Consider the following 26,521-nt stretch of genomic DNA (forward strand, 5'->3'; position numbering starts at 1 on the left):
AAATACAAATGATTCTTTCCCTCTCCTATACTGAAAAATCTCACAGATAGCAGAAAACTGACTACATATACAATGCAGACAAATACACAAAGTAGACAACTTTTAGAAAACAAAATATATACTCCTCTACTCTCAAAGATGTTAAAAACTTACACATTTCAAGTAACAAAAAAGATTTTTTTTAAATTCAGAGACAAACCTAATTTTATGTTGACAGTACCTCTTGAATTAGTGACTTAACTTCATTAATAAAATTTTGGGATAAAACTAAGCCTCAGAGAAATCTGCACTTACACTGTTCCGAATGACCTGCCAAAGAGTTTTCAAGATATTCAGCAAATCCACTGCAAGAGTTAGTCTGTCTCAAATTACAGTCAGTTTGAAGACCGTCCTGTAAAACACAGTTATCAGTCATCATTCCTGTAATCCTCTGCTATTCATGCAGTATGGTAATCTGCTTAGTTTGCAACATAACTAATATCTCTTTCTATGAGCATCTTTTAAATGTATGACAAATATATTTTTAAAATGCATCTTGGACAGTTTGGTAAGTAAATACACACTTTTTCAAGTCTTTCCATTACAAATTGTAGACTGATACCTATTTACAACAAATCCTGAGACTCATTATTTTAGAATGAGTAATAAAGACTCTACTTAGAGTAGAGCAATAGAGATCTATTTTTGAGATGACAAATAGAAAGTAATATCAGTAAAACAACTTCAAATTGAAAGGTATACACCTCTAGAAACATTAATCTCTACTCTTCATAACTCTGTTAGTTCATTATATATTTCAATTCTAAAATTGTGCAGTTACATTATATACTTCATATTAAAGTTCTAATTCCTATGATATAGGGAATTAAAATGAAGTTAAATCCTTAATTCATACTCTCGCTCAAAGATTAATACTCCATATACCAAATATTCACAATTAAATAAATAAAGGAGTTTGTTAATCACATTTAGAGTCCTATAGTAAATATACAGCAAGCACATAAGACAAACAAGTCCACTGTATATCTTGTTAAAAACAAAAGCGAATTTAAAAGAACATCAGTAAGTCCTTTAAATATTCTCAAACATCCTCTTTGAATCAAATGATGAAATATCAGTAGCACTTAATTATTTTTACTGAGGTTCTACACGTGTCGTTCAGCCTGTCCATTCCTAACAATTGAAGTAGATTGTTGCCTACATGACTCCGTGCCTCTCTGAGCCACTCAGTCTATAAGGTGCCTCTCTGTCTTACCTTGACTTCTTGTGGTCAACATATTTGAAAACCTAGTAATAAGCAGAGATCTCCCAAGGATCACAACCTTAATGTGGTGGAGAGTACTGTATGCTACCAATGACCTCAAGAGTGATGGCATCTTGAATTTTCTACTCCTCATAGGGTAACCCATGGCAGCAAGGTCAAAGGTGAGGTGTGACTAATAGCAATCCAAAAATAAAACAAGTCCTCACTGGTGGAGCAAGTGAATAAAGAAAGAATACTTCATGATGGCAGCAAAGTCAGAAGAAGGCTGAAGTGGAATAGAAACCTCCAGGCATTTAGGTTTTCCTCAACATCAGATTAAGGTTTCTTTCCCACAAAGTAGTGTGTGGCTGTTGATGCACAACAGCATCCCCATGTAAAATGAAGATATGCTTAGGCATACTAAATCTCACGGTGGTGAGCAAGTGGCAATAGGGGCAAGTACTAGTGATTATTAGATGTCCCTAATCACAGACCTACATGAAGGCAAAGAGAGTATGATGGTTTTGTACTTGGAAATGAGTCAGGCATACAATTTGACAGCTGCAAATCATGACTGTGCAGGACTATTTAGGATCCACTGTTCACCCCATATGGGGAGGAAGCTAGAAAGGGTTCCCCAAATGCAGTCTGTCTCATTTCACCTGACAGAATGATTCCACTGGATGTGGTTTTCCAATCTGCAGTCCGAATCAAATAACCAGAAATATTTGCACCCTGATGGACAACCCTAACATTGACCCAGTCGACAAGGGTGAAAGAAAGCACTCATGGCTGGAGAACTTGCATGACTCGATACTGACACTGCAGCACTTAGGTTCAATACTGAGCACTTGAAAGGCCCTGCTAAATGTGATCATCTCTAGTAGTGCCTCCATGAGGACTCTTGACACCACTGATCACTGGAAGAGCCTCAAAAAAGGCATTGATGAGGTGTACGAAGAATCTCTAGTCTTCTCCACAAAGACACATCTGCACTGGTTTGATGCAAATGATAGGAAAATACAAGCTCTTGCTGACAGAAAGGGAGAGCCTTCAAAGTTTGGTAGAATGACATCAACACCATCCAGAAAGTGTAGGTATCAGCAGTGTAACTGAAAGAGAAGGAGTGACCAGCACAGCAACACTGGGTGCTGCTTTTGTAGGTGAAAAAAATAGCTGCCATTGCAGAGGTGGCTGAACATGCTGCCACATTCTACACTGTGGTACCTTGGTACTGCCCTGTGCATCACTTGCTGCCTTAGATGCAGAGCTGCCTTGCTACACATCTAGCCAGTATGCCTTAGAAGTGGATTTGAAGTACATGTCCTCATCCTTTTCATACTGGAAACATTTAAAGATAGTCAAGAGATTGTTCAGTACTGTATATTTCTGGAGAACACATTACTAGAGACTTGCTGCTAGAGTGGTCCTATTGGACATAAGGTACTGAGCTGATTGAGGATGCTGTAACAGAGAAGAAGCACCATTAGTCCATTGAAATAACACAGGTACATCTGCCTTCAAGCATTAATGCAGACTATTGCATGGGATCTATCGGGGTCAAACGTGGTGTAGAGACATGAGAAGTAGTGATTGTCTTTGGGTGTAATCAAGCTCAGTGGCTAGCCCCAACCATGAAGTGGCCCTACGTGCCTGATCTGGCCACAGAGCAACCCCCGCCTTCCAGCACAAGGGACTGTATCGTCTGGCTCATGGGGCTCCCAACAGATCCAGAAATTTGACAGCAGGGAAACAGTGAGAGCATTAACTGCTGCAACTCTGAAAGCCACAGCAATTAATGCTGCCACCGCTTCCCTACCACCAAATTTCCAGATCCATGGAGACCCCATGGCCTAGACAACATGGTCACAGAGGCCAGATTTGGCCCATGGGTCAAAGGCTGAACGCTACTGCATTAGCAATGTACTAATTCTGCATAATCCCTTTTTTTCCAGTGTCATAACTTCTGAAGAATTTATCTGATTAATGGCATAACTGTCAAAATTCTCTCTTGGTCTTGGACATTTTGTCCATGGTAAACAGACACTTCCTTTTTGTTAAATAGATATCAAAATTTCATAGATTCATAGATTCTAGGGTCGGAAGGGACCTCAATAGATCATCGAGTCCGACCCCCTGCATAGACAGAAAAGAGTGCTGGGTCTAGATGACCCCAGCTAGATGCCTATGTCTTGAAGACCCCCAGGGTAGGGGAGAGCACCACCTCCCTTGGGAGCCCGTTCCAGACCTTGACCACTCGAACTGTGAAGAAGTTCTTCCTAATGTCTAGTCTAAATCTGCTCTCTGCTAGCTTGTGGCCACTATTTCTTGTAACCCCCGGGGGCGCCTTGGTGAATAAAACCTCACCAATTCCCTATAAAACCTCACCAATTTCATTCTTTCATGATTTTTTTTAAAGAAAAAAAAAAGGATCATGGCTATAATCAACATTAAAATGAAAAATTCAACCTTAATTATGACATGACTGCTGCTAGCTATAAATGGAATCCTCTATGAACCTGAGAAGAAATTACAGGTTAATCAGAGTCTAAACATGTGTCCGCTGTTTAGTGTGACATTCACTTTGTCTCCAAAATTTCCTTCTGTCACAACCCAAAGGGTGTGATTTTTGTTTTTGTGTGCTTCGGCACTGCTAAATTGTTCCCGCTAAATTGCAGCTTCTTTGCACGGTGGAGTTTTCTGCTGCAAAAGAGAACCCCGGTGCAAGGGAGAATTTCCTGCCAATTTGAAGCTTTCTTTGCAGGGTGCATTTCTTTGTTGCAGCACAGAAATGCTCGTTGCAAAGAGTTCCCGCCATTTGTATGCTAATTCGAGCCCCATTATTGGCCAGTTCTAAATTATTCACACGTGGCGGCTAGTGATTGGCTTGCTAGCCGTATAAAAGGCTTGAGAGGTTTCCGCGCAAGTTGGAGAACTCCATGAACACCGGGAGGAGGAGACTTCACGCTGTGTGAAGATCTCCAAGCGCTGTGGATCCTTACAGACCCAGCGCATTTCAAGCAGGCAACAGAGGTCTGATCAGCCTCTAGCCTCTCCCCGTCGCCAATAGATTCCTAGATGTATCCCTTCCTGCGCGCAAAAGAACCGGACCCACAAAGCCTAGCAAACTTCGTGTGGATGAGTGAGCAGAAGGACCCACGGAGCCTAGCAAACTTCGTGTGAGTTTATTCAGAGCTCTTTCAGACGAGTACTTTCTTCGGGCTCGCGGTTTAGAGCCTCCAACTGGATTGGGCTAGAGTTCGCGAGTTTAGAACTCTTGTCCGCCTCTCCTTTCCTGTCTGTAACCGCAACTCAAGCAAGTTTTCCAGCCTGCACTGCAACCATCTCCAGTGTAAGTAAACAATCTTTAAATCTACCGCTATGAGTCCGTGACTAATTCTAGCTTGTCGCGCCCCTCCTCTCCGACCCTGCGTGCCCGGGCTGCTGGCCACAGCCCGCGTGCAGCACGAAAAAGGGCCCGGCTCGCGCCCGGCCTGCACACCTTCTTCATCTATAGTGTCCCAGGCTCCTGCACTTCATGTGGAAAACCTAAAATAATGAAGGCAAGTACTTATTACTGATTATAGCGACTCTGAACTCAAAGGCTTCCTATTTACCTGGTGTCTGGTCATCTCTATACCCTCTAGAATAGCTTTCTTAAAGTCTTCTTGTTGCTCCTGTACAAGGAAAAATGAAAGAATATATTGCACAAGTTAAAGTTGAAGGTCATGCATTGTATAAAAAGTAACTCACCAGAATATTAATTTTCCAGAAAGGCAGTTGAGCAGTGATCTTCCTTAAAAGATCACTGCACAACATTTCCTCAATAGCTGCCTTAAATCTCAAGTCAGATTTCCTAACTGATGAGATAACATGTGCAACTGGTCCTACACATATCATGCTTATTCATTTCAATGACTACTTCCCAGCTCCTTTGCTTTAAGTGGAAATTCAGTGCATGGCTTAACTATCTGAAGGTCATTATCCCAATATATAAACAAATGTCTGCAATGTATGGCCCACAAGCTGGAGATGGCCCACAGAGCCACCAGACTTTGCCTGTGCTCATGCCAAAGCTGGAGCTAAGCAGTGAGGAGCTGTGCTGGGGCCAGGGAGCTAGAAGCTGTGTCTGCACTGCTGCTGCTTCTCTCCCCACCCGCTCCTATTTCCCCTCCCCAAAGCTGGGCTGTGAGAGCAGCTTCCAGCCAGAGCAAAGCTGCACTAGGGCTAGACAGCAGAGGGGACAAGGGTGGGGGGTAAGGGGAGAGTATGAGTGGGGGCCTGGACAAGTAGCAGCAGCTGCAGAATGGAAGCAAATTCTAGCTCCCTGGCCCCAGCCCCAGCACAGCTCCCCACAGGCTGGAAGCTGCACTCACCGCACAGTCAGGGAGTGGGAGACTGAGAGCTGCATAACACCAGTGGGGGTCCAGGGAAAGGCCCGCACCACCAATGCACCACTAAAGCCATCTGGCCCATGCTGGACTGGAGCCAAGTGATTCCAGCTTTTGGCTTGAAAAAGCTTACCAACCCCTGTAGTATAGGAATGGTAACTGCTCCATAAATAAGGTTCCATCCAAATTTCCATTTCTCCCAATACAAAAATCTGTGCATATACTTTCATTCTCTTACTGAATGCAACTATATGTAACGTCTCTGTATACTAGTTTGTCAAAATGTTTGTTCTTATATTTTCAAAATGTAAACGATGAATTAAAATATGTAAAAAGTGCTGAGATGAGGAAAATAGTACCCACATTAAACTACAAGGGTGTACTTTCACAGGACAGTTTTCAGTCTTACCTCAATATTATTTTTTTCTTTGTTTGCTATTTCTTTAAACCGCTGTAACTCCATGCTGTCTCTGTGACCTTTGAATGAATTGAAACAAAAAACAGAATATTCAGAGTTAACTTTCAAGTTCTGACCATGCCAAAGATTCTGTTATGTTGGGGACACAAAAAATAATACTCTCTATGTTTGATTGTATTGGAAAACCTTGTATGAAAAACTATAAAGTAAGTAGATTTAATTAAAATGGTTAGAAATTAGGAATAGATGCTTTCTCCACATTAAAGTACAAAACTGTTACAATTTAAAACGTTAGTTTCAAGCGAAAAAGGGTCCTACGTTGGAGGAACTGGATATTCTGAATCTGCATATTTTACATGAATATGCTAACTACAGGAAAAACAATTTCCTTTGGTAGCTTTTAAAACTATACAACTTCATCCTCAAGACTATATTCAGCTCCACCAACATGCATGGTGTTACACTGAAAATAAACCTACTTCATGAACAGAGAGCTGCTCTGGCTCAGATATTCTATAAGTACCGTGCAATAAAGATGAAGAGTCTATTCTAAATGTTGGATGACAGAGGATCGTATAATGAATGCATGGCTCCAACAAAATAAGTATACTGTGTATTAAAAAATATTAGTAGTCCAACTTACTTGAAAGTCAAATTGAGTTGCACGGTCAGATTTTAAATGCTTTATGCTTTTCTAGCCTTACTTTTTAAAGCAAAAAGCACAGTTCTTTACAAGTATGATGAGCCTAGTCTGTGGTTACCAATATTCATGTGAGGGTAGAGGAAATATGTCTAAAAATACTTATTATGTAAATGTATCATTTAAAGCACCCCACATTTTCATAGTAACAGAATAAAGCTCTTCTCTAAATTTAAAACTTTTTTTTAAACAAGTCAATATCCATATGAAGAAATGCATGTCTTGTCCAGGGAGATCCTATTGCTCTGCAAGAGAACAGGCAGCCTCAAAAAGTTTCAGACTGTGATTCTCCAGTTGAAACTGGCTCTGAATTAATCTGTTCTTTAATTTGCAGAATATAGTTAGTAAACCCACACCTACTTATGGAACGAATCTGCCACTGTTTTATCAATCAAGTGTCTACTCTAGCCAGAAACCTTTTTAAGTAAAGTTAAAAAAAAATAAAGAGCATAAAACGGGATTTAAAAAAGAACTGTTTGAAAACTTCCCATGGGGTAAATTACTCTAAACAGTGGAAGATCCTAGTAAAAGTGTTTAGAATTGTAGTGTAGTAGGATCCCTTAGTTTGTCACAGATACCACAAAGATATATTTTCATGATTCCTGAAGTCTTCTGTAATTTTATCAAGAAAGACAATATTTTTCCATGAGCTTTATAATAAAAACATTATAACTTCAAAATAAGTACCACTGAAGTATATCTGAATTGCCCATACAAAGCTGTAGAACTACTAATATTATAATGAAAATTATATTCATCAACAGCTGTGTAATGGTCAGAAAAATATTGTCTATATGATGGAATTATAAAGAAATAATCATTTCAAAGTAAAACAAAATCCAGACAATTTGGGGAAAAGTTAGGAAAGTTAAAAGCAAAACAAGCAAAGCATAATGGTACAATAAAGTCACCTGCAACCAGAAAACACCCAAATACCATACAATTCTTGATAAATCAAACCTTTGGTCCACAGTTTTTGAAGTAGTCCTGTACTGATGTGAGAACTTAAATCTTGGCTTTGTAGTTCCACTGCTTGAATGTGCTGGCATTTGGGGAGTTCATCTTTAACATTCAATTTTCCATGGGGGCTACCACTTGTGCTGACTGCTGCTGATGCCTGGTTGTCGGATGACAGAAGTAACTTCTTTTGAATACTGTTCTCCGATAAACTGACAAGGGACTGGTGATCACGTTTGTTAGCTCTTCCGTTGTAGTTATCACTGATGTCATTTTCATCATGAACAAAACCACAATTAATGTATCCTCCACTTTCAGCACAAGGTTGAGTGAAAGCAAGGGAAGCAGAGCCAGAAGCAAGAGAATAAGAGCAGCTAATAATGACTTCAGGACATTTACAATCTACTTTGTTATACTTACCTACAAATGCACCAAATTCTACATTATTATCTCCTTCTGTAGCCTTAGAGCAAATAGCTTCTTCTTGCTTTGCTGTAGATTCCAGCTGACTTTTGCAATTGGGCTGAGATGGAGTGCTAACAAAAAATTTAGTTGTTGATGATGTCAGATGTGGCATGCTGTTTGATGAGTTGCCTAGTTTTTTATTTTTATTAATGCATTTTGAGATCTCTGCACCCTGTACTCTTTGTCGAAGTTCTGGAGGAATAACAGCACTTGGAAATAAGGCACTGCCTGAGGAACCTGCCTCTTGTAAAAGTAGTTCTTCGCTCCTGGGAACAGGATCTAAATCCTGACCCATCATATATTGGGTGTTTCTTTCATTGCGTGTAGAAATGTTACAGAGTAAAGCATTATTACTCTCAAGGCCACCTTGTGGAAAAGAAGAACCAAAAATATTTCCTATGCTATGTTTTTTCCACACAGAAGACCTTAAAGGGCCATCATCAATAAGGTTTTGTGCCAAATGCTTTGAAATGCTCAACTCCCGTGTAATTTCATTATGGACCTTGCTAGCTTCTGAAGCCTTTTGTGCAGTTAGTGTTTTTAGAGTGTCCACAGTCAGAGCAGAGAGGTCCTGTAAATGGCCAATCTGGGAATCTAAAGACTGCAATGATCGTTTGATGTAATTGACTCGATCACCAACTTCTTTTATTTGAATGCACATATGCTCAACCCTAAGAAAAGAGAAGCGAAAGATATTGAAGATTAGTTCACAAATGGAAGAAACACTTAAGCTATATTTATTTTACAAATTTTAGTGTAGCCTAGTAGATTTTAGTGGATGTGTGTAAAGGCATTAAGGAATAAATGTCAGTCAAGGGCCTACAACAGGAGTGTTTAATTCATCTGTCCCCATGGGCCTGATGAGTGGTACAGGACTGGTCCACAGGCCCAATGAACTGTGCAGTGCCAGCCCCACCAACCCAGTTTCTACCCCCCGCCCCCGCAAGCATGCCAGATCCAGAGCATGCAGGACCCCACCTTGACTGGCCAGAGTGGGTGCTCTGGGTATTGAATCGGACAGGTGGGGAGAGGGAGGGGGAAGGTCCCCAGACAGGCCCCACACAGATGCTACATACAATGTGGGTCCCAGAGCAGGTGCTACACTTCCCAGATTCGCTGAGGCACACACTAGGGGTGTGCAAAACAGACCTTACTTGATTTGGATTCGCCCTGAATCGGGGACAGTGATTCTATTCGTCGATTCAGATCACCGTCCCCGATTTGATTCGGAGGATCAGTGATTCGGCCATAAACACAGCTTTAAATGTTTTTCCTACATACCTTGAGGTACCAGGCGCGGCTTGTGAATGCTGCAATGCTGGGGTGGATGGAGCATCTGACAGGAGCTTGCCCGCCCCCTCCCCCCCGTGCGCTCAGTGGCGAACCCAGAAGTACTTCTGGTCCACTTCCGGGTCTGCTGGGGCCCATGCAGGGGGCCCCCCATGCCCCCTGGCTCAGAAATAAGCCGCAGGGGGACTCCAGGTGCCCCCCCCAGACCCAGAAGGCACCAGTCGCCAAGCGGGGGGAGCATGGGGGGCCCCCCTGCACGCTCCCCAGTGGATGTGGAAGTGGACGCTCCATCCACCCCACCATTGTAGCATTCACGAGCCACCTGGCACTTTGAGGTAAGCTGTGTCTATGTCCGAATCGCCAAATCTTTTGGAATCAATTTGGAGGGTTCTGATTCGATTAAAGGGTCTCCTGATTTGATTTGGATTTGGCCACCAAAACACCAAATTTAGGCCACCAAAACAGGCTTAATCTCTGCCGAATCAAATTAGGGACTGAAACTTTGCAGAGTCCTAGCAGGCACCATGTGTGGCTCACATCCTGGGCCTTGCACGTGGTGGTGTAGTGCATACCGTGTGATGTATATGTCAATCTAAGACCCAAAGGCAGCACAGGTGATGGGTGATGGGGCTCTACAGACCATATCCAGCCCACAGGCCACATCTTTGACATGCGTGCCTTATAGTACTGCTGCCTAACACCTACTGTTACATTTAAGAAAATATTTTCAAAAAAGTTAAATAATACAAAAAAAATCTTATTTTACTGGGAGTTCACAAGTAGAAGTTATTCTATAATTCAGAAATGCAAGTAACAAAACATTCTGCATGATTAACTTCAATGTAGCCATGAAAATCATAAAACTCAACTGTCACAAATATTTTGCATCTGTAGCTACATGCACTGTAACTGCCTATTAAAACATATTTCAGGAACTCAAAGATTAACATTTTTAAAGTTTCTTCATAAGTTCTCTACCGTTCAAAAGTGACTCGGATTCTCTCTTCACTGCCAGAGTGGAATTTATCATCCTTTTCATTAAAATACATCTCAACACATAACTCTTCAAAGTCATGAAGCTTTTTTTGGTCTTCTTCAGTTAGGAAGAGTTCTAAAGACAAAGAAGGCAACAGTTTAGAAGCTTAATAACTGTAAGAAGCACTTGAAATCACTAGCCACAACTAAGTACAATAAATTAGGCAAATGTTACATGTTTCTAACTGGCTGGAAAAAAGGGTTTTCTGCCTGCGCTTTACGGAAAAACTTTTTTAGCAACCTTCGTGTCCCCCAACCCCTCAGGACTAAGATTACAATCACACTCTCTCCCTCCTACCATTCCCCAAAAAAACAAAGGCTCAAAAGAAAGTCTAAGTTCTAAAATTCCCCTTTGGTGCCTCCTAGGAGTTGGAATTCGGGTATCTCAAGCCTGCTGGTCTTTTTAGCTGTACTTGTGTTCTAATGAAGCACCACGGTAGATCATGGTAAATTGGTTTTCTGACGTTTAGAAGTTAGTATCTTAAGAAAAAATTAAGATTTTCTAGATAATTAATTTTTCAATTTATTTTTGTTCAGTTTCAAAATGATGAGACTGAGATACTCAATGTTAACCACAAGTGCAAAACAAAGAAGAGGTCATTAAAAAGATTAGGATAGAACTAAAATCCAAGGGTCAGTACATTCAGAAGTTGAAATGCTACTAGTGATGAGCAGGGATCCAAGTTTTCTGTTTGCCATGGTAAAATGCAGATTTGTAGGCTGGCAGAGCTCTGTCAGGAGCCCCACGCAGCCATGGCAAGGTGCCCCCTGCCCGCCTGGCAGCACTGGGGGTAGCAGCACAGAGTTGCACCCACCACTGCTGCTGGGTGTGCAGGAGGCACCTTGCCATGGTGGCACGGGGTTCCTGGCAGCAGCACTGAGCCTCCACACCCTGTTTTTCTTTGCTGCACTGGGTCTCGCTCCTGGACTGCAGAGGCCCCAGGGGAGGGCAGCAGGGCTGGGACCCCAAGCCCACAGCCCACATCTGAACACCCTCCCCCCCTCCCCCCTCCACTCCAGTGGTGCTGCCCATGGGAGAAAGGAAGCAGGGCTCCATGCTCTGCTCTGCCACAGCAGCCGCTGCCTCCCATGGACAGCAGCCAGTATTTGGGTGTTGCTGGGGGGGCAGGGGGCTGTGAACCCAGGTCCCTGGCCCTGTAGCCCTGACAGCTGGGGTCCCCCTCTGGCAGGGCTGGGGGAGGGGGCTGTAGGTGGGGAGTGAGGGGCAATGGCATGGTCAGGGCATTGACATATCCGGGCTGCTCAGCACCATAAAGCAGTGGTGGGAGACAGCTGCAGCTGGGCCCATGTCCTGGTGACCTTTCTATGATACAAAACCCAAAATCAAATGGCCAAATGTACAGGTATTTAGAATTCATTATAGTGACTGAGGCACTGGTAGGCTTCCACATGGCTTTAAAATTGATAATATATCAATAAAACATTGTGTTCAACTGATACGTATACATACATACATACATATATATAGATCTATATCTATAGATATAGAGATCTCTATATCTAGATATCTATATCTATAGATAGACAGATAGTTTTATTTTAATCAGGGATAAAATGCAAATTTGGGGGTTTTAATCAGAGAATTTGCTATTTTTAATCAGAGAAAATCAGGATCCACAGTGATGAGATATTAGAAATATGCAGATAGTAGAATTATGCATCACTTCTATACAAAGAGATTTAAAAACCTAACACATATCAAACCACTAAATAAATTCAGCTTCCTGCAAAGTGTTTATTCTATTTATTAATGCAAGAGCACTCAAACATTTTTCAGATGTCAAAATAAATTCTAAGAAAGCAAATTTTCTGCTTCTGTATTAATAAATTAAGCATACCTTTGTTGTGCTCCCTCTAAAAAATGAATAGCCAAGTAAGTTATTGTTTTTAAAACTGAAAACATCATATTATAAAATCAAATATAATGGTTAATTGGATAAAGTTTGTTCTTACTTGGCCCATTTGAGGTCTTGTCTTTCTTTCTTCTCTTACATATACAACAAAATAAGGAAGCCATGTGACTAAGAATAATGAGAGGTGGAGGCAGAACAGGCTTTTCATGGTAGGCCATGATGAAATGATAACGCTGATACTTCCATACAATATTTGAAATTGCCTTTACTTGTAAATATACATTGCTGAAGAGGAACACAAAAAGAAGGTTTTAGCATGTCCAATATTATAGTAATGAATTATCAGAAGGGATTTTACCACCCATCTATCTTACAAAGATATAAAATGTGGAAGAAATGTAGCATGTTGTAGGTATGTATATATTTTAATTTTATCGCATAAACCAGGGGTTGGTAATTTATGCTCCTCAGACTGGATCTGGCCCAGGAAGGTCCAACCTGTACCCAGGCAGCAGTGGGGATTGAGCAGCATGCAGCTGTGCCGAGCCACTCATCCTCTCCACAGCTCCCCCTGCTGCTCTTGTGCCTACATATACCCTTGCTACAGAGAGGTGGGGTATCTACAGAGGGGAAGTGCAGGCAGTTGAGCTCTCTAGAGACTGGAACTTGTGGCCCATGGAAGGTGCCAAGTTAAAAACTCTAGCCTACCAAGTCAAAAGGTTGCCAACTTCTGGTATAAGCAGTCTATTATGAACTTCTAATTTCCACTGAAAATTTTTTAAGTCTTAGTGGTATAGTCTTTCCAAGAGAGGCTTTGGTCTCTGTAATGCTTATGTGGGAAACAATATTACATTTTAAAAGAATTTAAGTGTAAGACAGGAAAATTGGCTTTTAAATTAGAGGTCTCTTGTTCACACCTTTGTTTGGTTTTATGCCATCTTCTAGAAAGAAAAAGGAGAGAAAACCTAAGATTAGGGAATAAGATTTCCTTTGGGAACACTGGCATCCTTTTTGTTCTACTGCAACTACCTCACAATTAGATCATTCCTTATAAGACTTATTTTAAATTTAACATCCCAAGCCAAATGGTACACCTGTTCTATCAGGTTAAAGAATGTATTAAGTTGGGAATAGTGCTCAGGGTACTTATAATTCACCCTAGAAGTTATTTATTTGTATCTATACTGATCTGGTAGCAACAAAGACTATCATTTTAACAAATTTTTCAATTTATTTTTGTTCAGTTTCAAAATGATGAGACTGAGATACTCAATGTTAACCACAAGTGCAAAACAAAGAAGAGGTCATTAAAAAGATTAGGATAGAACTAAAATCCAAGGGTCAGTACATTCAGAAGTTGAAATGCTACTAGTGATGAGCAGGGATCCAAGTTTTCTGTTTGCCATGGTAAAATGCAGATTTGTAGGCTGGCAGAGCTCTGTCAGGAGCCCCACGCAGCCATGGCAAGGTGCCCCCTGCCCGCCTGGCAGCACTGGGGGTAGCAGCACAGAGTTGCACCCACCACTGCTGCTGGGTGTGCAGGAGGCACCTTGCCATGGTGGCACGGGGTTCCTGGCAGCAGCACTGAGCCTCCACACCCTGTTTTTCTTTGCTGCACTGGGTCTCGCTCCTGGACTGCAGAGGCCCCAGGGGAGGGCAGCAGGGCTGGGACCCCAAGCCCACAGCCCACATCTGAACACCCTCCCCCCCTCCCCCCTCCACTCCAGTGGTGCTGCCCATGGGAGAAAGGAAGCAGGGCTCCATGCTCTGCTCTGCCACAGCAGCCGCTGCCTCCCATGGACAGCAGCCAGTATTTGGGTGTTGCTGGGGGGGCAGGGGGCTGTGAACCCAGGTCCCTGGCCCTGTAGCCCTGACAGCTGGGGTCCCCCTCTGGCAGGGCTGGGGGAGGGGGCTGTAGGTGGGGAGTGAGGGGCAATGGCATGGTCAGGGCATTGACATATCCGGGCTGCTCAGCACCATAAAGCAGTGGTGGGAGACAGCTGCAGCTGGGCCCATGTCCTGGTGACCTTTCTATGATACAAAACCCAAAATCAAATGGCCAAATGTACAGGTATTTAGAATTCATTATAGTGACTGAGGCACTGGTAGGCTTCCACATGGCTTTAAAATTGATAATATATCAATAAAACATTGTGTTCAACTGATACGTATACATACATACATACATATATATAGATCTATATCTATAGATATAGAGATCTCTATATCTAGATATCTATATCTATAGATAGACAGATAGTTTTATTTTAATCAGGGATAAAATGCAAATTTGGGGGTTTTAATCAGAGAATTTGCTATTTTTAATCAGAGAAAATCAGGATCCACAGTGATGAGATATTAGAAATATGCAGATAGTAGAATTATGCATCACTTCTATACAAAGAGATTTAAAAACCTAACACATATCAAACCACTAAATAAATTCAGCTTCCTGCAAAGTGTTTATTCTATTTATTAATGCAAGAGCACTCAAACATTTTTCAGATGTCAAAATAAATTCTAAGAAAGCAAATTTTCTGCTTCTGTATTAATAAATTAAGCATACCTTTGTTGTGCTCCCTCTAAAAAATGAATAGCCAAGTAAGTTATTGTTTTTAAAACTGAAAACATCATATTATAAAATCAAATATAATGGTTAATTGGATAAAGTTTGTTCTTACTTGGCCCATTTGAGGTCTTGTCTTTCTTTCTTCTCTTACATATACAACAAAATAAGGAAGCCATGTGACTAAGAATAATGAGAGGTGGAGGCAGAACAGGCTTTTCATGGTAGGCCATGATGAAATGATAACGCTGATACTTCCATACAATATTTGAAATTGCCTTTACTTGTAAATATACATTGCTGAAGAGGAACACAAAAAGAAGGTTTTAGCATGTCCAATATTATAGTAATGAATTATCAGAAGGGATTTTACCACCCATCTATCTTACAAAGATATAAAATGTGGAAGAAATGTAGCATGTTGTAGGTATGTATATATTTTAATTTTATCGCATAAACCAGGGGTTGGTAATTTATGCTCCTCAGACTGGATCTGGCCCAGGAAGGTCCAACCTGTACCCAGGCAGCAGTGGGGATTGAGCAGCATGCAGCTGTGCCGAGCCACTCATCCTCTCCACAGCTCCCCCTGCTGCTCTTGTGCCTACATATACCCTTGCTACAGAGAGGTGGGGTATCTACAGAGGGGAAGTGCAGGCAGTTGAGCTCTCTAGAGACTGGAACTTGTGGCCCATGGAAGGTGCCAAGTTAAAAACTCTAGCCTACCAAGTCAAAAGGTTGCCAACTTCTGGTATAAGCAGTCTATTATGAACTTCTAATTTCCACTGAAAATTTTTTAAGTCTTAGTGGTATAGTCTTTCCAAGAGAGGCTTTGGTCTCTGTAATGCTTATGTGGGAAACAATATTACATTTTAAAAGAATTTAAGTGTAAGACAGGAAAATTGGCTTTTAAATTAGAGGTCTCTTGTTCACACCTTTGTTTGGTTTTATGCCATCTTCTAGAAAGAAAAAGGAGAGAAAACCTAAGATTAGGGAATAAGATTTCCTTTGGGAACACTGGCATCCTTTTTGTTCTACTGCAACTACCTCACAATTAGATCATTCCTTATAAGACTTATTTTAAATTTAACATCCCAAGCCAAATGGTACACCTGTTCTATCAGGTTAAAGAATGTATTAAGTTGGGAATAGTGCTCAGGGTACTTATAATTCACCCTAGAAGTTATTTATTTGTATCTATACTGATCTGGTAGCAACAAAGACTATCATTTTAACAAATACATACATAAAAATAAATAAATAATCAGCGGGTTGTCTCAATCCTCTTTCTGATGGACACCTCTTGCCACCAAATACACTCTCATAGATGCTGAAGTCAGAAATACAAGAAGGAACACCTCTTCTATCATGCATTAAGCATAATGCAGGAACATGTAACAGGTAACTGACATCCACTAGGAAAGAATAGCTTTCTATTCTAGTAACTGCAACAAATGCTTTTATTCTCTGCTTATACAAGGATACTGTGGCGATTAACTACAGACCTACTTTTCTAAAAACAGTTTTGCAGTTTTACTTGCATTTTGCCCCTTGTTTGCATGCAAATCTGCTGTAACTATGTGCAAAAGAAATGACCAGTTAAATGACTAACTAGCCAGTTGTACACACAATCAGTCTATCCCCATACATAAGCATAGGTTGCTACTCATGCTCATGTACTTTTTAAAAATGAAAATATCCCTATAAACTTAAAATCACTCTTTGCAGAATTTTTTCTATTAGGAGTACAATTTTTACCACTCACAGCATACCTACAGTTGTATTAAAGAATGAAGTCAGATTTGTTTTCTGCCAAATTCCAATATGCAGCTTCTTCAAAGATGAAAATAAATTTAGTTGGTTTAATAAAAATATATTATAGCGCCTCTCTTCTGTTTACAGAATAATGCAAGTATTCAAACAATTACAACATAAAAATATGTACACAGTTGCTGAACTATAACTTTTCTAGTAGGTGGCTGTATAAAAAGCAGATGCAAGTATTCATTTAAATAAGTCTGAATTGCAGTGCCATTACCACACTAAATTTTCTGTATTATTAGTTATGAATACTAACTAATTTATTCATAACTATGAATACCTGAAGGACAGTGAAAAGGGGGATGATGATAGGCTAGTGTCTGTGGCTGCAGGGGACAGGAAAAGAAATACCCCTCCTTCTTCGGAGTTGTTTCTACAGCACTGAAGAGTAAGGGACCACACTGAACTACCTGGAAAAACTACTGTATGTCAAAACAGCAGGGCCTTATATTGTCATCAGTCCCATTTCCAGTTAGACTATACAAGTCAAAGATGTACTTAAATCACCATATTATACTATTTATCAACATTAAAAGTTCATTAAGAGTTAATCATATACTTACTTGAAAAATGCAATAAGGAGATTAACCATAATAATGTATTGTACAAAGAGGTAGACAGCTTGAAGAAATGGGGTCAACCATGTTCCAGGTCCACAGAGATGATCAACCTCTGATTTATTTGCACACACTTTAGAGGGGAATGAAAAAAACTTTTTTGCAGACCTTCAGCATTTATACAAGTCACTTTATAAACATGATCATGAAATAATGCCCAGCATGTCATTCTCCTAGAGAGCTACTGGAAACAAGTATATAACAATTCTGGTGTGGTTTTCATCACTGGTTTGTTTGTTTTTTTTAAGACTGTAAACAAAATGCTGGTATAATGTTTTATTTGGAATAAATTTCAAAATCAGCTCCAGCTTTGTGCCCCCAACTTCGCCCAAAGAGTCCAAAAAGAACTATTCTTTTTGACTGAAGGAGGATCAGAACTTGTTCAGAGCAAGAAAAAAAATGTATTCACACATTTTGAAGTTAGAAAATTAAAAGGTGCAAGTCAAGCAGAAGCAATTTAATTAGCTAAATCTATATCAACAACAAAATGCATCTCCATATATCAGACAAGGTTCCTTGGGTGAATTTGATATCTTTTATTAGACCAACCCAAATAGCTGGAGAATAGTTAGTAAGCAAGCTTTCGGGTTCAAAAACCCTTCGTCAGGCTAAGGAAGCTGCAGCAGCTGGTGTGTGCTCTTCCTGGATGGAATGAAAAGTAAAGAAGCCAGGGGCTGGGCTGGGGAGTCAGTTGCCAGGCAGATTATAATGTATCAATACATTATAATGTGTATCAATATATGGTATAATGTACAGATTATACAGATTATAATGTATCAATACATTATAATGTATCAATAGATACATTATAATGTACACATTATACAGATACAGATTATAATGTATCAATACATTATAATGTATCAATTGATACATTATAATCTGCCTGGCAACTGACTCCCCAGCCCAGCCCCTGGCTTCTTTACTTTTCATTCCATCCAGGAAGAGCACACACCAGCTGCTGCAGCTTCCTTAGCCTGACGAAGGGTTTTTGAACCCGAAAGCTTGCTTACTAACTATTCTCCAGCTATTTGGGTTGGTCTAATAAAAGATATCAAATTCACCCAAGGAACCTTGTCTGCCTGTGTCCTTAGACCAACACGGCTACAACCTAAACCCCTATCTCCTTAACCCTTAATTTTTTCCAAAACTTGTTATAATACAGAAACATCTTACCATCAATTTCATATGCATAAACTTCACCAAAAATCATCCAGTATGGATGAAACACAATATCCTTAGCAAGGGTCCAAGACGGTGCTTCATTAGGATACAGTATTGCTTTCCTGGGAACACCAAAACTAAGCAGCACAAGTGCCATAATCACCACAATGTAAAACATGTTGGCCACCTGTTCAAAATATAAAAAGAGAAGAAAATGCAGTCAGGTAAAATTTTGAAAACTAATGTACAAGAATTCTTAAATACTGAACTTCAGAATATGTATATATGAATGGACATCTAAACAGTTTTCTGTGGGTTTCTGGGGTTTAGCTACAACACCGAGTAAAGGATAACTGAGCATATCATCCTTACTCTTTAAACCAGAAAGCAAGATGAGAGGACCACACTATGGAATCCAGTGTCGCTGAAGTCTGACATTCTTTAATAATTAAATAATAAAAAGTCAATCCATTCTATCATAACTTAGCTGTTATACAACCAGAGAAAACTTCTATAGTTATAGTAGCAACTGCTAGTGTAATCCTATAGACATTTGCATGTTTTGCAATTTTAAATCAGTTGGAGGGATCTATAAATAGGTTAGAATATTCACTCATCTAAAACTCAAGATAAAAAAAACTCCAGTTTTTCCTGCCATTACTTATTATGGTAAGTAGGAAGCATGGGCAAAGAGTATTTACTGTGCTGCTTAGCCAAAGGTAATTGACAGGATTCTTCCTGTGGTTCATAAATGCCAGCTGATTGCAAAAGAAAGGTTACAGCTAAAATGTGAGACACTCCTCCAACCTCATTCTCCAAGAAGCTAAAACAAGTGAATCTAAATTACAGAGAATAAGTTTAATTCAGGATCAGAGCCCAGGTTTATTTCTCATGAAACCACAGAGCAATTAGCAAGTTGCTTTTTTCTGTACAGGTGTGTTAAAGATACAGCCTATGAGCCAGATGTGGCTGTGGAGTCATGCAGTCTGGCCCCTGGTGCTGCACCTACATCTGATCTAATCCACAAGTTGCCAGGACACAGAGCCCAGGATGTACACCACATGAAGTGCTCACCCCAAATACTCTGGGATCCACACCACACATGGCCCCCACCTCCCCTGCCCAGTCCAGGACCATGGTATATGTCCTGGACCAGGTTGGAGGGAACACGGGCGGGGAAGTAGGCACCACATACAGCGTGGATACTGGAAAAGCAAGAATGTGCACCACACGCAGCAGGTCCGAAACTAGCAGAGGCAGGCACAGCATGTAGCATGGATTCCCAACTGGCTGAAATGGGTGCCATGTTTGGTGCAGTCCCAGACTGGGCCAGTCTTTTAAAGGAGTTAAAATCAGTATGGAAAATAGCAAATTACCAGGTTTTCAACTTGCAGGTCCCAAATCACCCCAATCTTCCCATAATGCACTGGGAGAAGGGTTGTTGTACATCAAAAACTGCACTAGAGACACTTTAGGGATAGACTGTGCAGACATCAAATCCCAGAAAAATATGCATATTTTCCTAACTCTACCTGAAAATGTAAGCTTAAGAACATGCTTCCTTTTCTTTATTCTGAGTATTTTAAGAAATTTAAGACTCATAAAGAAATAGGATGAAGAGGGAATTTAATATTTTCCCATTCCCAGATTTTTCCCTGTATTTAAGTATAAAGTATACCTTGTAAACAAGATGCCTGAAACAAAAAAAAGTCTTTAACAAGCACAGCCAAATGAACAAAAGGGATTTTCTCTACATCCAAGTGAAGGCACCAGAGATTATAACATGCTTGGTAAATCATTTACTGTACATGAACAGAAATGACACCTTTTACAAACTCTTGTGCATTTTGACTTATGGAAGAATGACATAAGTACAATAATCTTTTCTGAACAGACCTTTTAGAAAATAATTTAAAAAAAATCATGAAGTTAAAGGGGAGAGAGGCATCTTTTGAATAAAGCAAAAAAAACTTACCATTTTCCCAATCATCATGACATAAGGGCCAGCCTGTTGATTTACCGCCAAAAAATCCAGTAATCGCACATACCAAAATATAATATTTAGACAGTATGTTATTCTTCCAGAAACAAATATGTAATTTTTTTTATAAGTATCATCATGAAAGTTCCCTTTTGCTCCAAACCTTAGTGCAAACCCGATGAAGAAAGTAACGATGGCAATTGTATCACTGACATTGAAGTAGTCACTGAACCACACTTTAACCTTTTGGTTAATCTTTCCAGCCTCTGACATAAAGATCTGCAGCCAGAATGATATAAAAAAGAAAAGAAAAATCAGGTAAGCCCTTACCTATTTCATACCACTGAATCAGCTGAACATTTTATCAGTAAACAAAGAAGTTAGCGGTATATTTGCGCATGCTGATTAAATAGATGAAGTCTAACATTACAGCTCAACCCTTTGACTTCTCCCAAACCTATGCTAACATTAACATGGTGCATTTTCAGCCAATTTAGGGTGCAATAAAATGGCAATATTATTTACTGATACTCTCTGTGCTGGCAGTCACAGGACTTGGATCCAAGGAATGTTATGCCCAACCCCTATAAATCATGCCTGATATGCATGGCAGGATACTTGGCAGACAGCATGGATTAAGAAAAGATGATTTAAAAAACCAATAAAAATGAATTTTAAAAAAATATTTTTTAATTTATATTATAATTAGGTTTTCCTTTTTAAAAATAAATCATCTTAAAATTTAAATTGAATTTAATACAGCATAAAGTATAAATTCAGTATAATTCATTAAAATACTTTAAATAAAATAATACAGTGAGCCAATGAGCTGCTATTAAAAACTATGGATTTTCTTCTCTATAAGAATTGAGGGGGAAAAAAAAGATCTAACTTTTGAGGTCAAGCTTTAAAAATATGGTACAATACACTGTAATAAGATACTTGACCTGGGGAGGCAGAGTCTATATTACTGGATGCAAAGGATACAAGTGTAGGAACCTGGCTTCTGGCTACAGCAGACCCCATCAAAACATGGTTCACATTTACAAGTAATTTTTTTAACATTGGGTGCATCTACACATGCAATTATGCGATGCAATAAACTCCAGAATACTTTGAGCTGCAGTACACTGCTCCTGGGCACAGCATCTACATGTGTGCCTGGGACAGAAGCACTGAGCCAGGGTGGAGCAAGCATGAGCTGCCAGCGGGCTTGGGGTGGCCTTGGGCTCGGCATCAGGCAGCAGAGGGACTGGATGGGGCACAAGAGTGCCAAATGTGCAGAGCCACGTAGCTAGGTGGCAGGAAAGGGTCTACCTGGGCTGACCAGGCATAATTTCCACCATAGTCACTGTCTATACAAGAGTTTGATTGCAGGGACAGTGCTATCTTACAGCAGAGTAATTCACTGTGATTTGTGGTGTGAGTTAATTAGTTTACTGGGCACTAACACCAGCATGACATGAAGGAAGAGTCCTAAAATTAATGAAGTTGTGGTTTGCACTTAAAATCTATCATAAAGTCATTTATCTGCCTGCTCTGCATAAATGCATAAAACATTCATTTGGAACTCAATTTATTAGTCTGATGTCTAACTGTGGATATTTCCCTATAACTCTTAGGAAGCCCACATGCTTCCTCTGAAAAGAAAAAATAAGGCTCGATATTGAGTCAGCAAGTGCTGACCTTGGGGTGACAGTCTTAAAAGTGTGTGCAACTGTTCAACTACAGCATACTCAAATCTTTTGGATAACAAGTGTTTTTATTTATATATGCATGGCATATTTTTATTATGCATAAGGTATGTTCACAATGTCTTTAAGATGCAACTGCTTATAATAGAGATATACTGGAAGATATATTAGAAGCAAGGCTTGTTTGGTAACATCTTTTACTGGCCCAAATGTATGTTTGAAGAATTATGTCAGATACGTGTAATGAAAGGTATTACCAAACTAACCTTGCTTCTCACATTCTTTGGATATTTGATGACTTTGCTACCACTACAACCCTAATTAAAAAAAGATATTAATAATAGGTGCACTAATACTTTTAATTTCTGCACCTCTTAGGTTGATTTCTAGATAAAAATAATTGCAAACAAACCTCACGAATCTTTTCAATGGCTGATGTAAAAATGTAAGCAATAACAATCCATTCTTGAACTGATGGTAACTCCTCCATTTTCACAAGCACGACATATGTGTAGAGCATGAGAAATCCTAAGTATGCCAGCTAGAAAGAAGCAAACAGGGATAATTATATTAAGTTAAATTGTTTTTAGTGTAGCTAGGTGCACAATAACTGTACATCTTTCATGTTCTGTACGCCAAAATGGTAAACGGAATAGTAGTATTTGCTTGAAACAGCGAAGGTAGAAATATTGTACACGGAGTTTAAATATCCCCTTAAGATCCAAAATATGACAAGAAACTACAACTAATATGCAACTTGCTTAATTATTTCAAAATCCCAGATCAATTACATGCGGCTTTGCCTAAATGTGTGATATTCTCCATTAGTCTTCATTAGTAAAATACCAGGCTCAAGTAAAAACCGACAGTGCTAAATTAAATTACTTCACAGCTGAAGACTGTACCACTACAAACAGGATATTTTGGCATGTCATGCATACATTCTTCAGCTTCCAAGATTCCAAAGCTTCCCACTCTTAATCAAGAAGAGAGTTTTAGAAAGGCAAGAACAGGAATAGTAACAGAATTAAACCAGATACATATTAGGCAAAGAAAATGGTCACTGCTTTCCAAAGAAAGCAGCCTCAAGCATAAGTCAATTTACATAGTTTGTTTCTCCAAAGACTCACCGTGTTAAACCAGAATTTCACAATTGGTGCATGATAGAATGCATAAAACTTCTGTGTAATTGGAAGCCTCTTCGGTTTCGTTGGTGTCTCCAGGTCATGCTTTTCTTCAGAACTGTCCAAGATTTTTACTTCTTTAAATACTTCCTAATGTAAAAACAAATAGGCTATGAATTCATGTATAAAAATATTTATTTTTAAGGTATTTCGGGGATGTTAATTTTGATATTATTTTACCATAGGTATTTCATCTACTGCATTCTGGAAGTTGTTTTCACTATCTTCCATTGTCATTTGGTGTGCATCTTGAGACTGCGGAATATGGGACATTTCAGCCTTAGTCTTATATTCCAATAACAGTATGGCAGGGGGAAGCAAAATGCTCAAGATCACCTGTAAGAGAGGTCAATGGAGTTATTTTAAAATTGTATTTCATTTATTTCATTTTATTAAAGTTTCAATGTACACCAGAATATACCTCTGTAAAATATATATACAATCCAAATGGTCCTCACTAGTTAGTAAAAGATGCAGAAGTGAATTAGTTTTTGTTATGTGTAACTTAGAGGACATGGACGAACATATAAAGAATGTTCCATGAAATCCAGGGGAGTTGAAAGTGGGGCAGGAGGAGGAGTGAATTGGCAAGTTCCAAAACAGAAAGCTATGTGACAGAACATATTCCAAGAAAACAGAAATGAGCTACAGGTAAAGCTGGTAAATTCACAGGTCATTTCTACATCTTCACCCTATTTTTTCCAGGAACGATACTGAAGTCTATAGCCAAAGCACATTTAAATAAGCACAAGTCAGTTTTTAAATATACATGTGAGCCAGCTATTTGTTAGGGTCAGTCCATTTCAAGTTGAGAGGGGGGCGAAACATTTAAGTTGGTGCATAAGATTTTTAGTACATTGTGTAGGTGATACTTCTGGAGATTATATATGAATGTTGCACTTTTGGACAAGTTTCAACTGTTGCATTCTACAGTATGTTTTTAGTGCATCTGTGACAGAGGCACGCAGCTGCCTTTTTGTTTGACTAAAGCTACATGAGTTGCACTATTGTTGAGTGCCTACACCAACGGATCCTGAAGATTCATCTGGCAGCATTTCAGTGTTCACCCTCCCCTTGCTCAGCTTGTGCCTCCAAAGTAAAACAGCTATTCTACCTCAAGTTTAATTTATTGCCTGTAGAAAGCCAAAGCACACGGAACTGCATTCTTAGAGAGAGTTTTCTGTCTGTTAATTTTGAACCACTATATTTTTAGTAGTGGATTAGTATTCATAATGATCTATAAGCCTTCGATTAAAGGCTACTTGCCTGTTTTCTGCCTTGTACATGTCTGTACCTTATTTGAAAAGATAATACAGTATCAAAAGAAGTGTTAACAATATATAATTTCCAGTTTCAAATTAAAAACGTTATAGAAGGACTCTTTTACTGTATTTATTAATATAAACAAGTTTTAGTGATAAACATTTAAAAATAATTTCACTTATGTGCATGCTCTCTTTCCATTTAAGCATAAATATAGAAAAAGCGTTGGACAATTTTACACTAACAATAAATTATAAGGCTATTACCTTGTACCATGAATTCTTCCGCATGTTCAGCCTTCCCATCCACATATCAGATAACAACATTTGTGTACAAGTATGAGCTACAAATGGGCGAAGTCTTGATGACACTGCTAGTTTAAGACAAGTTGAGTTACTCCAGTTCTTCAGCTCATAGGTTAGTAACTTCATAGACATTGTTTCATCCTGTCGGAAGGACTGTTCTAATAGCTCAACTGCCAATTGTCCAAACTCACTACAAAGTGGAAAAAACCACAGTATATAGGCTTACCAAATTTGGTTCTGAAGGAGCTCAGCCTATGTGTACTGCAGTAGAGGTGTAGAGGAAAATTTTCCTCTTTCCATTACAACAATGAACAAGATAAATTCCTGGGTCAAGCAAATGCATCTTATATGACCAAATTTCTGTGAATGCAACAGGATGGGCTATACTGGGCATTATCAGACTTTCAGCCTGTACTGTCATCTAACAAACACGCTTACATTAACTAAATATAAACTGTACATGTGCTTTTCTTAGAATACACATATTTTTAGACTATATCTAAGCAGTGCAATACCAACAGTGAAGAAAGGATCTATAAAGGAACTTGGCAACTGGTGTCTTAATATAAATACAGACAGGGTGCTTCTCTAGAAGCAATATAAATTAAGCTGTATCATATGCATCTTTTATTAGAATCCAACTTAATACTTGAGAAAATCCCTTTTCTCTATATATGCCACAGATGGGATACGATTTTCCATTCGTAACTATCTTGCAATCATTATTTTAAGAAAGCTTAGAAATAAGATACTAAACAAGATAAAAAATAATTTACTTGGAATACTCCTTCAGTTCTTCCGAGGTATCATCAACAAGGTCACTTTGCTTTGCTTCATATGCCATTGAGCGGTACACTTTGCAGGCAACTAAGGCTTTAGCCATGGATTCTTCACCGTGCTGCCAGAAGAAGAGGGCCATCTTCTGCCTCTTCATCAACACTGCCCAAAGTAACAGCTCATTAAGAGGATAAGGAAAACGTCTAGTTTCAGGATCATCGATATCTACTATTTCATCTTTGGTTCTTTTCTTTTTTCCTTCTTCTGCAGTGGTATCAATCTTGAAAAAAATTAAAAGGAAACGTCAGGAGGTGACATTTTACTGAAACGTTTCCAACAAATTTAGATTTAAAGTACTGCTGATAGCGACGCAACACTCAAGGAATGTACATTTGTAGTATACATATCAGTTTATGTTTATTATAAACTAAAACTCTAGTAGAATCTTGCTAATTCATCCTAATGACTGGAAACACACTTACACATTACCCAATTACCAGATTAGCAGGTTATTTGACAAAGCAGCAGTGAATAAAATATACCTAAAGAAGGATGAAGCAAATGGTTGAGAATACTTTCACTACCCAAGAGCAAAATTCTGCTTGTTTTACTACTAGATCCATCCAATAGGTTAAACTGATTCTGAAGGGTATAGGTGTGCAATTTACTGCACGGTAAAAGGGAGACAGAGCTTTATAACACTTCAGTTGTTTCACAATAACTGTCCAGACGCACATTCTTAATCTTTAGTAAACAGAAACTAAACTGTATTGGCTTAG

General features: G+C 39.4%; 1 protein-coding gene across 1 annotated transcript in view; it reads right to left on the reverse strand.

The window, feature by feature from the left end:
- The window catches only part of TRPM7 (transient receptor potential cation channel subfamily M member 7), a 48,003-nt gene extending 22,979 nt beyond the window's left edge, over positions 1-25,024 (reverse strand). The window contains exons 1-14 of the mRNA XM_025212085.1: positions 24,927-25,024; positions 24,664-24,691; positions 23,578-23,733; positions 23,344-23,487; positions 22,626-22,754; positions 20,514-20,798; positions 18,551-18,725; positions 17,321-17,447; positions 15,055-15,239; positions 10,443-10,575; positions 8,130-8,845; positions 6,044-6,111; positions 4,861-4,920; positions 295-391 (exon numbers count right to left, since the gene is read on the reverse strand). Of these exons, the coding sequence (XP_025067870.1) occupies positions 295-391; positions 4,861-4,920; positions 6,044-6,111; positions 8,130-8,845; positions 10,443-10,575; positions 15,055-15,239; positions 17,321-17,447; positions 18,551-18,725; positions 20,514-20,798; positions 22,626-22,754; positions 23,344-23,487; positions 23,578-23,670 (2,212 nt within the window). The 5' untranslated portion in view covers positions 23,671-23,733; positions 24,664-24,691; positions 24,927-25,024. The remainder of the gene's footprint in view (positions 1-294; positions 392-4,860; positions 4,921-6,043; positions 6,112-8,129; positions 8,846-10,442; positions 10,576-15,054; positions 15,240-17,320; positions 17,448-18,550; positions 18,726-20,513; positions 20,799-22,625; positions 22,755-23,343; positions 23,488-23,577; positions 23,734-24,663; positions 24,692-24,926) is intronic.
- Positions 25,025-26,521: the final 1,497 nt, after the last annotated feature.

The sequence above is a fragment of the Alligator sinensis genome, unplaced genomic scaffold, assembly GCF_000455745.1.
Source record: "Alligator sinensis unplaced genomic scaffold, ASM45574v1 scaffold476_1, whole genome shotgun sequence".
NCBI classification, from domain to species: domain Eukaryota; kingdom Metazoa; phylum Chordata; order Crocodylia; family Alligatoridae; genus Alligator; species Alligator sinensis.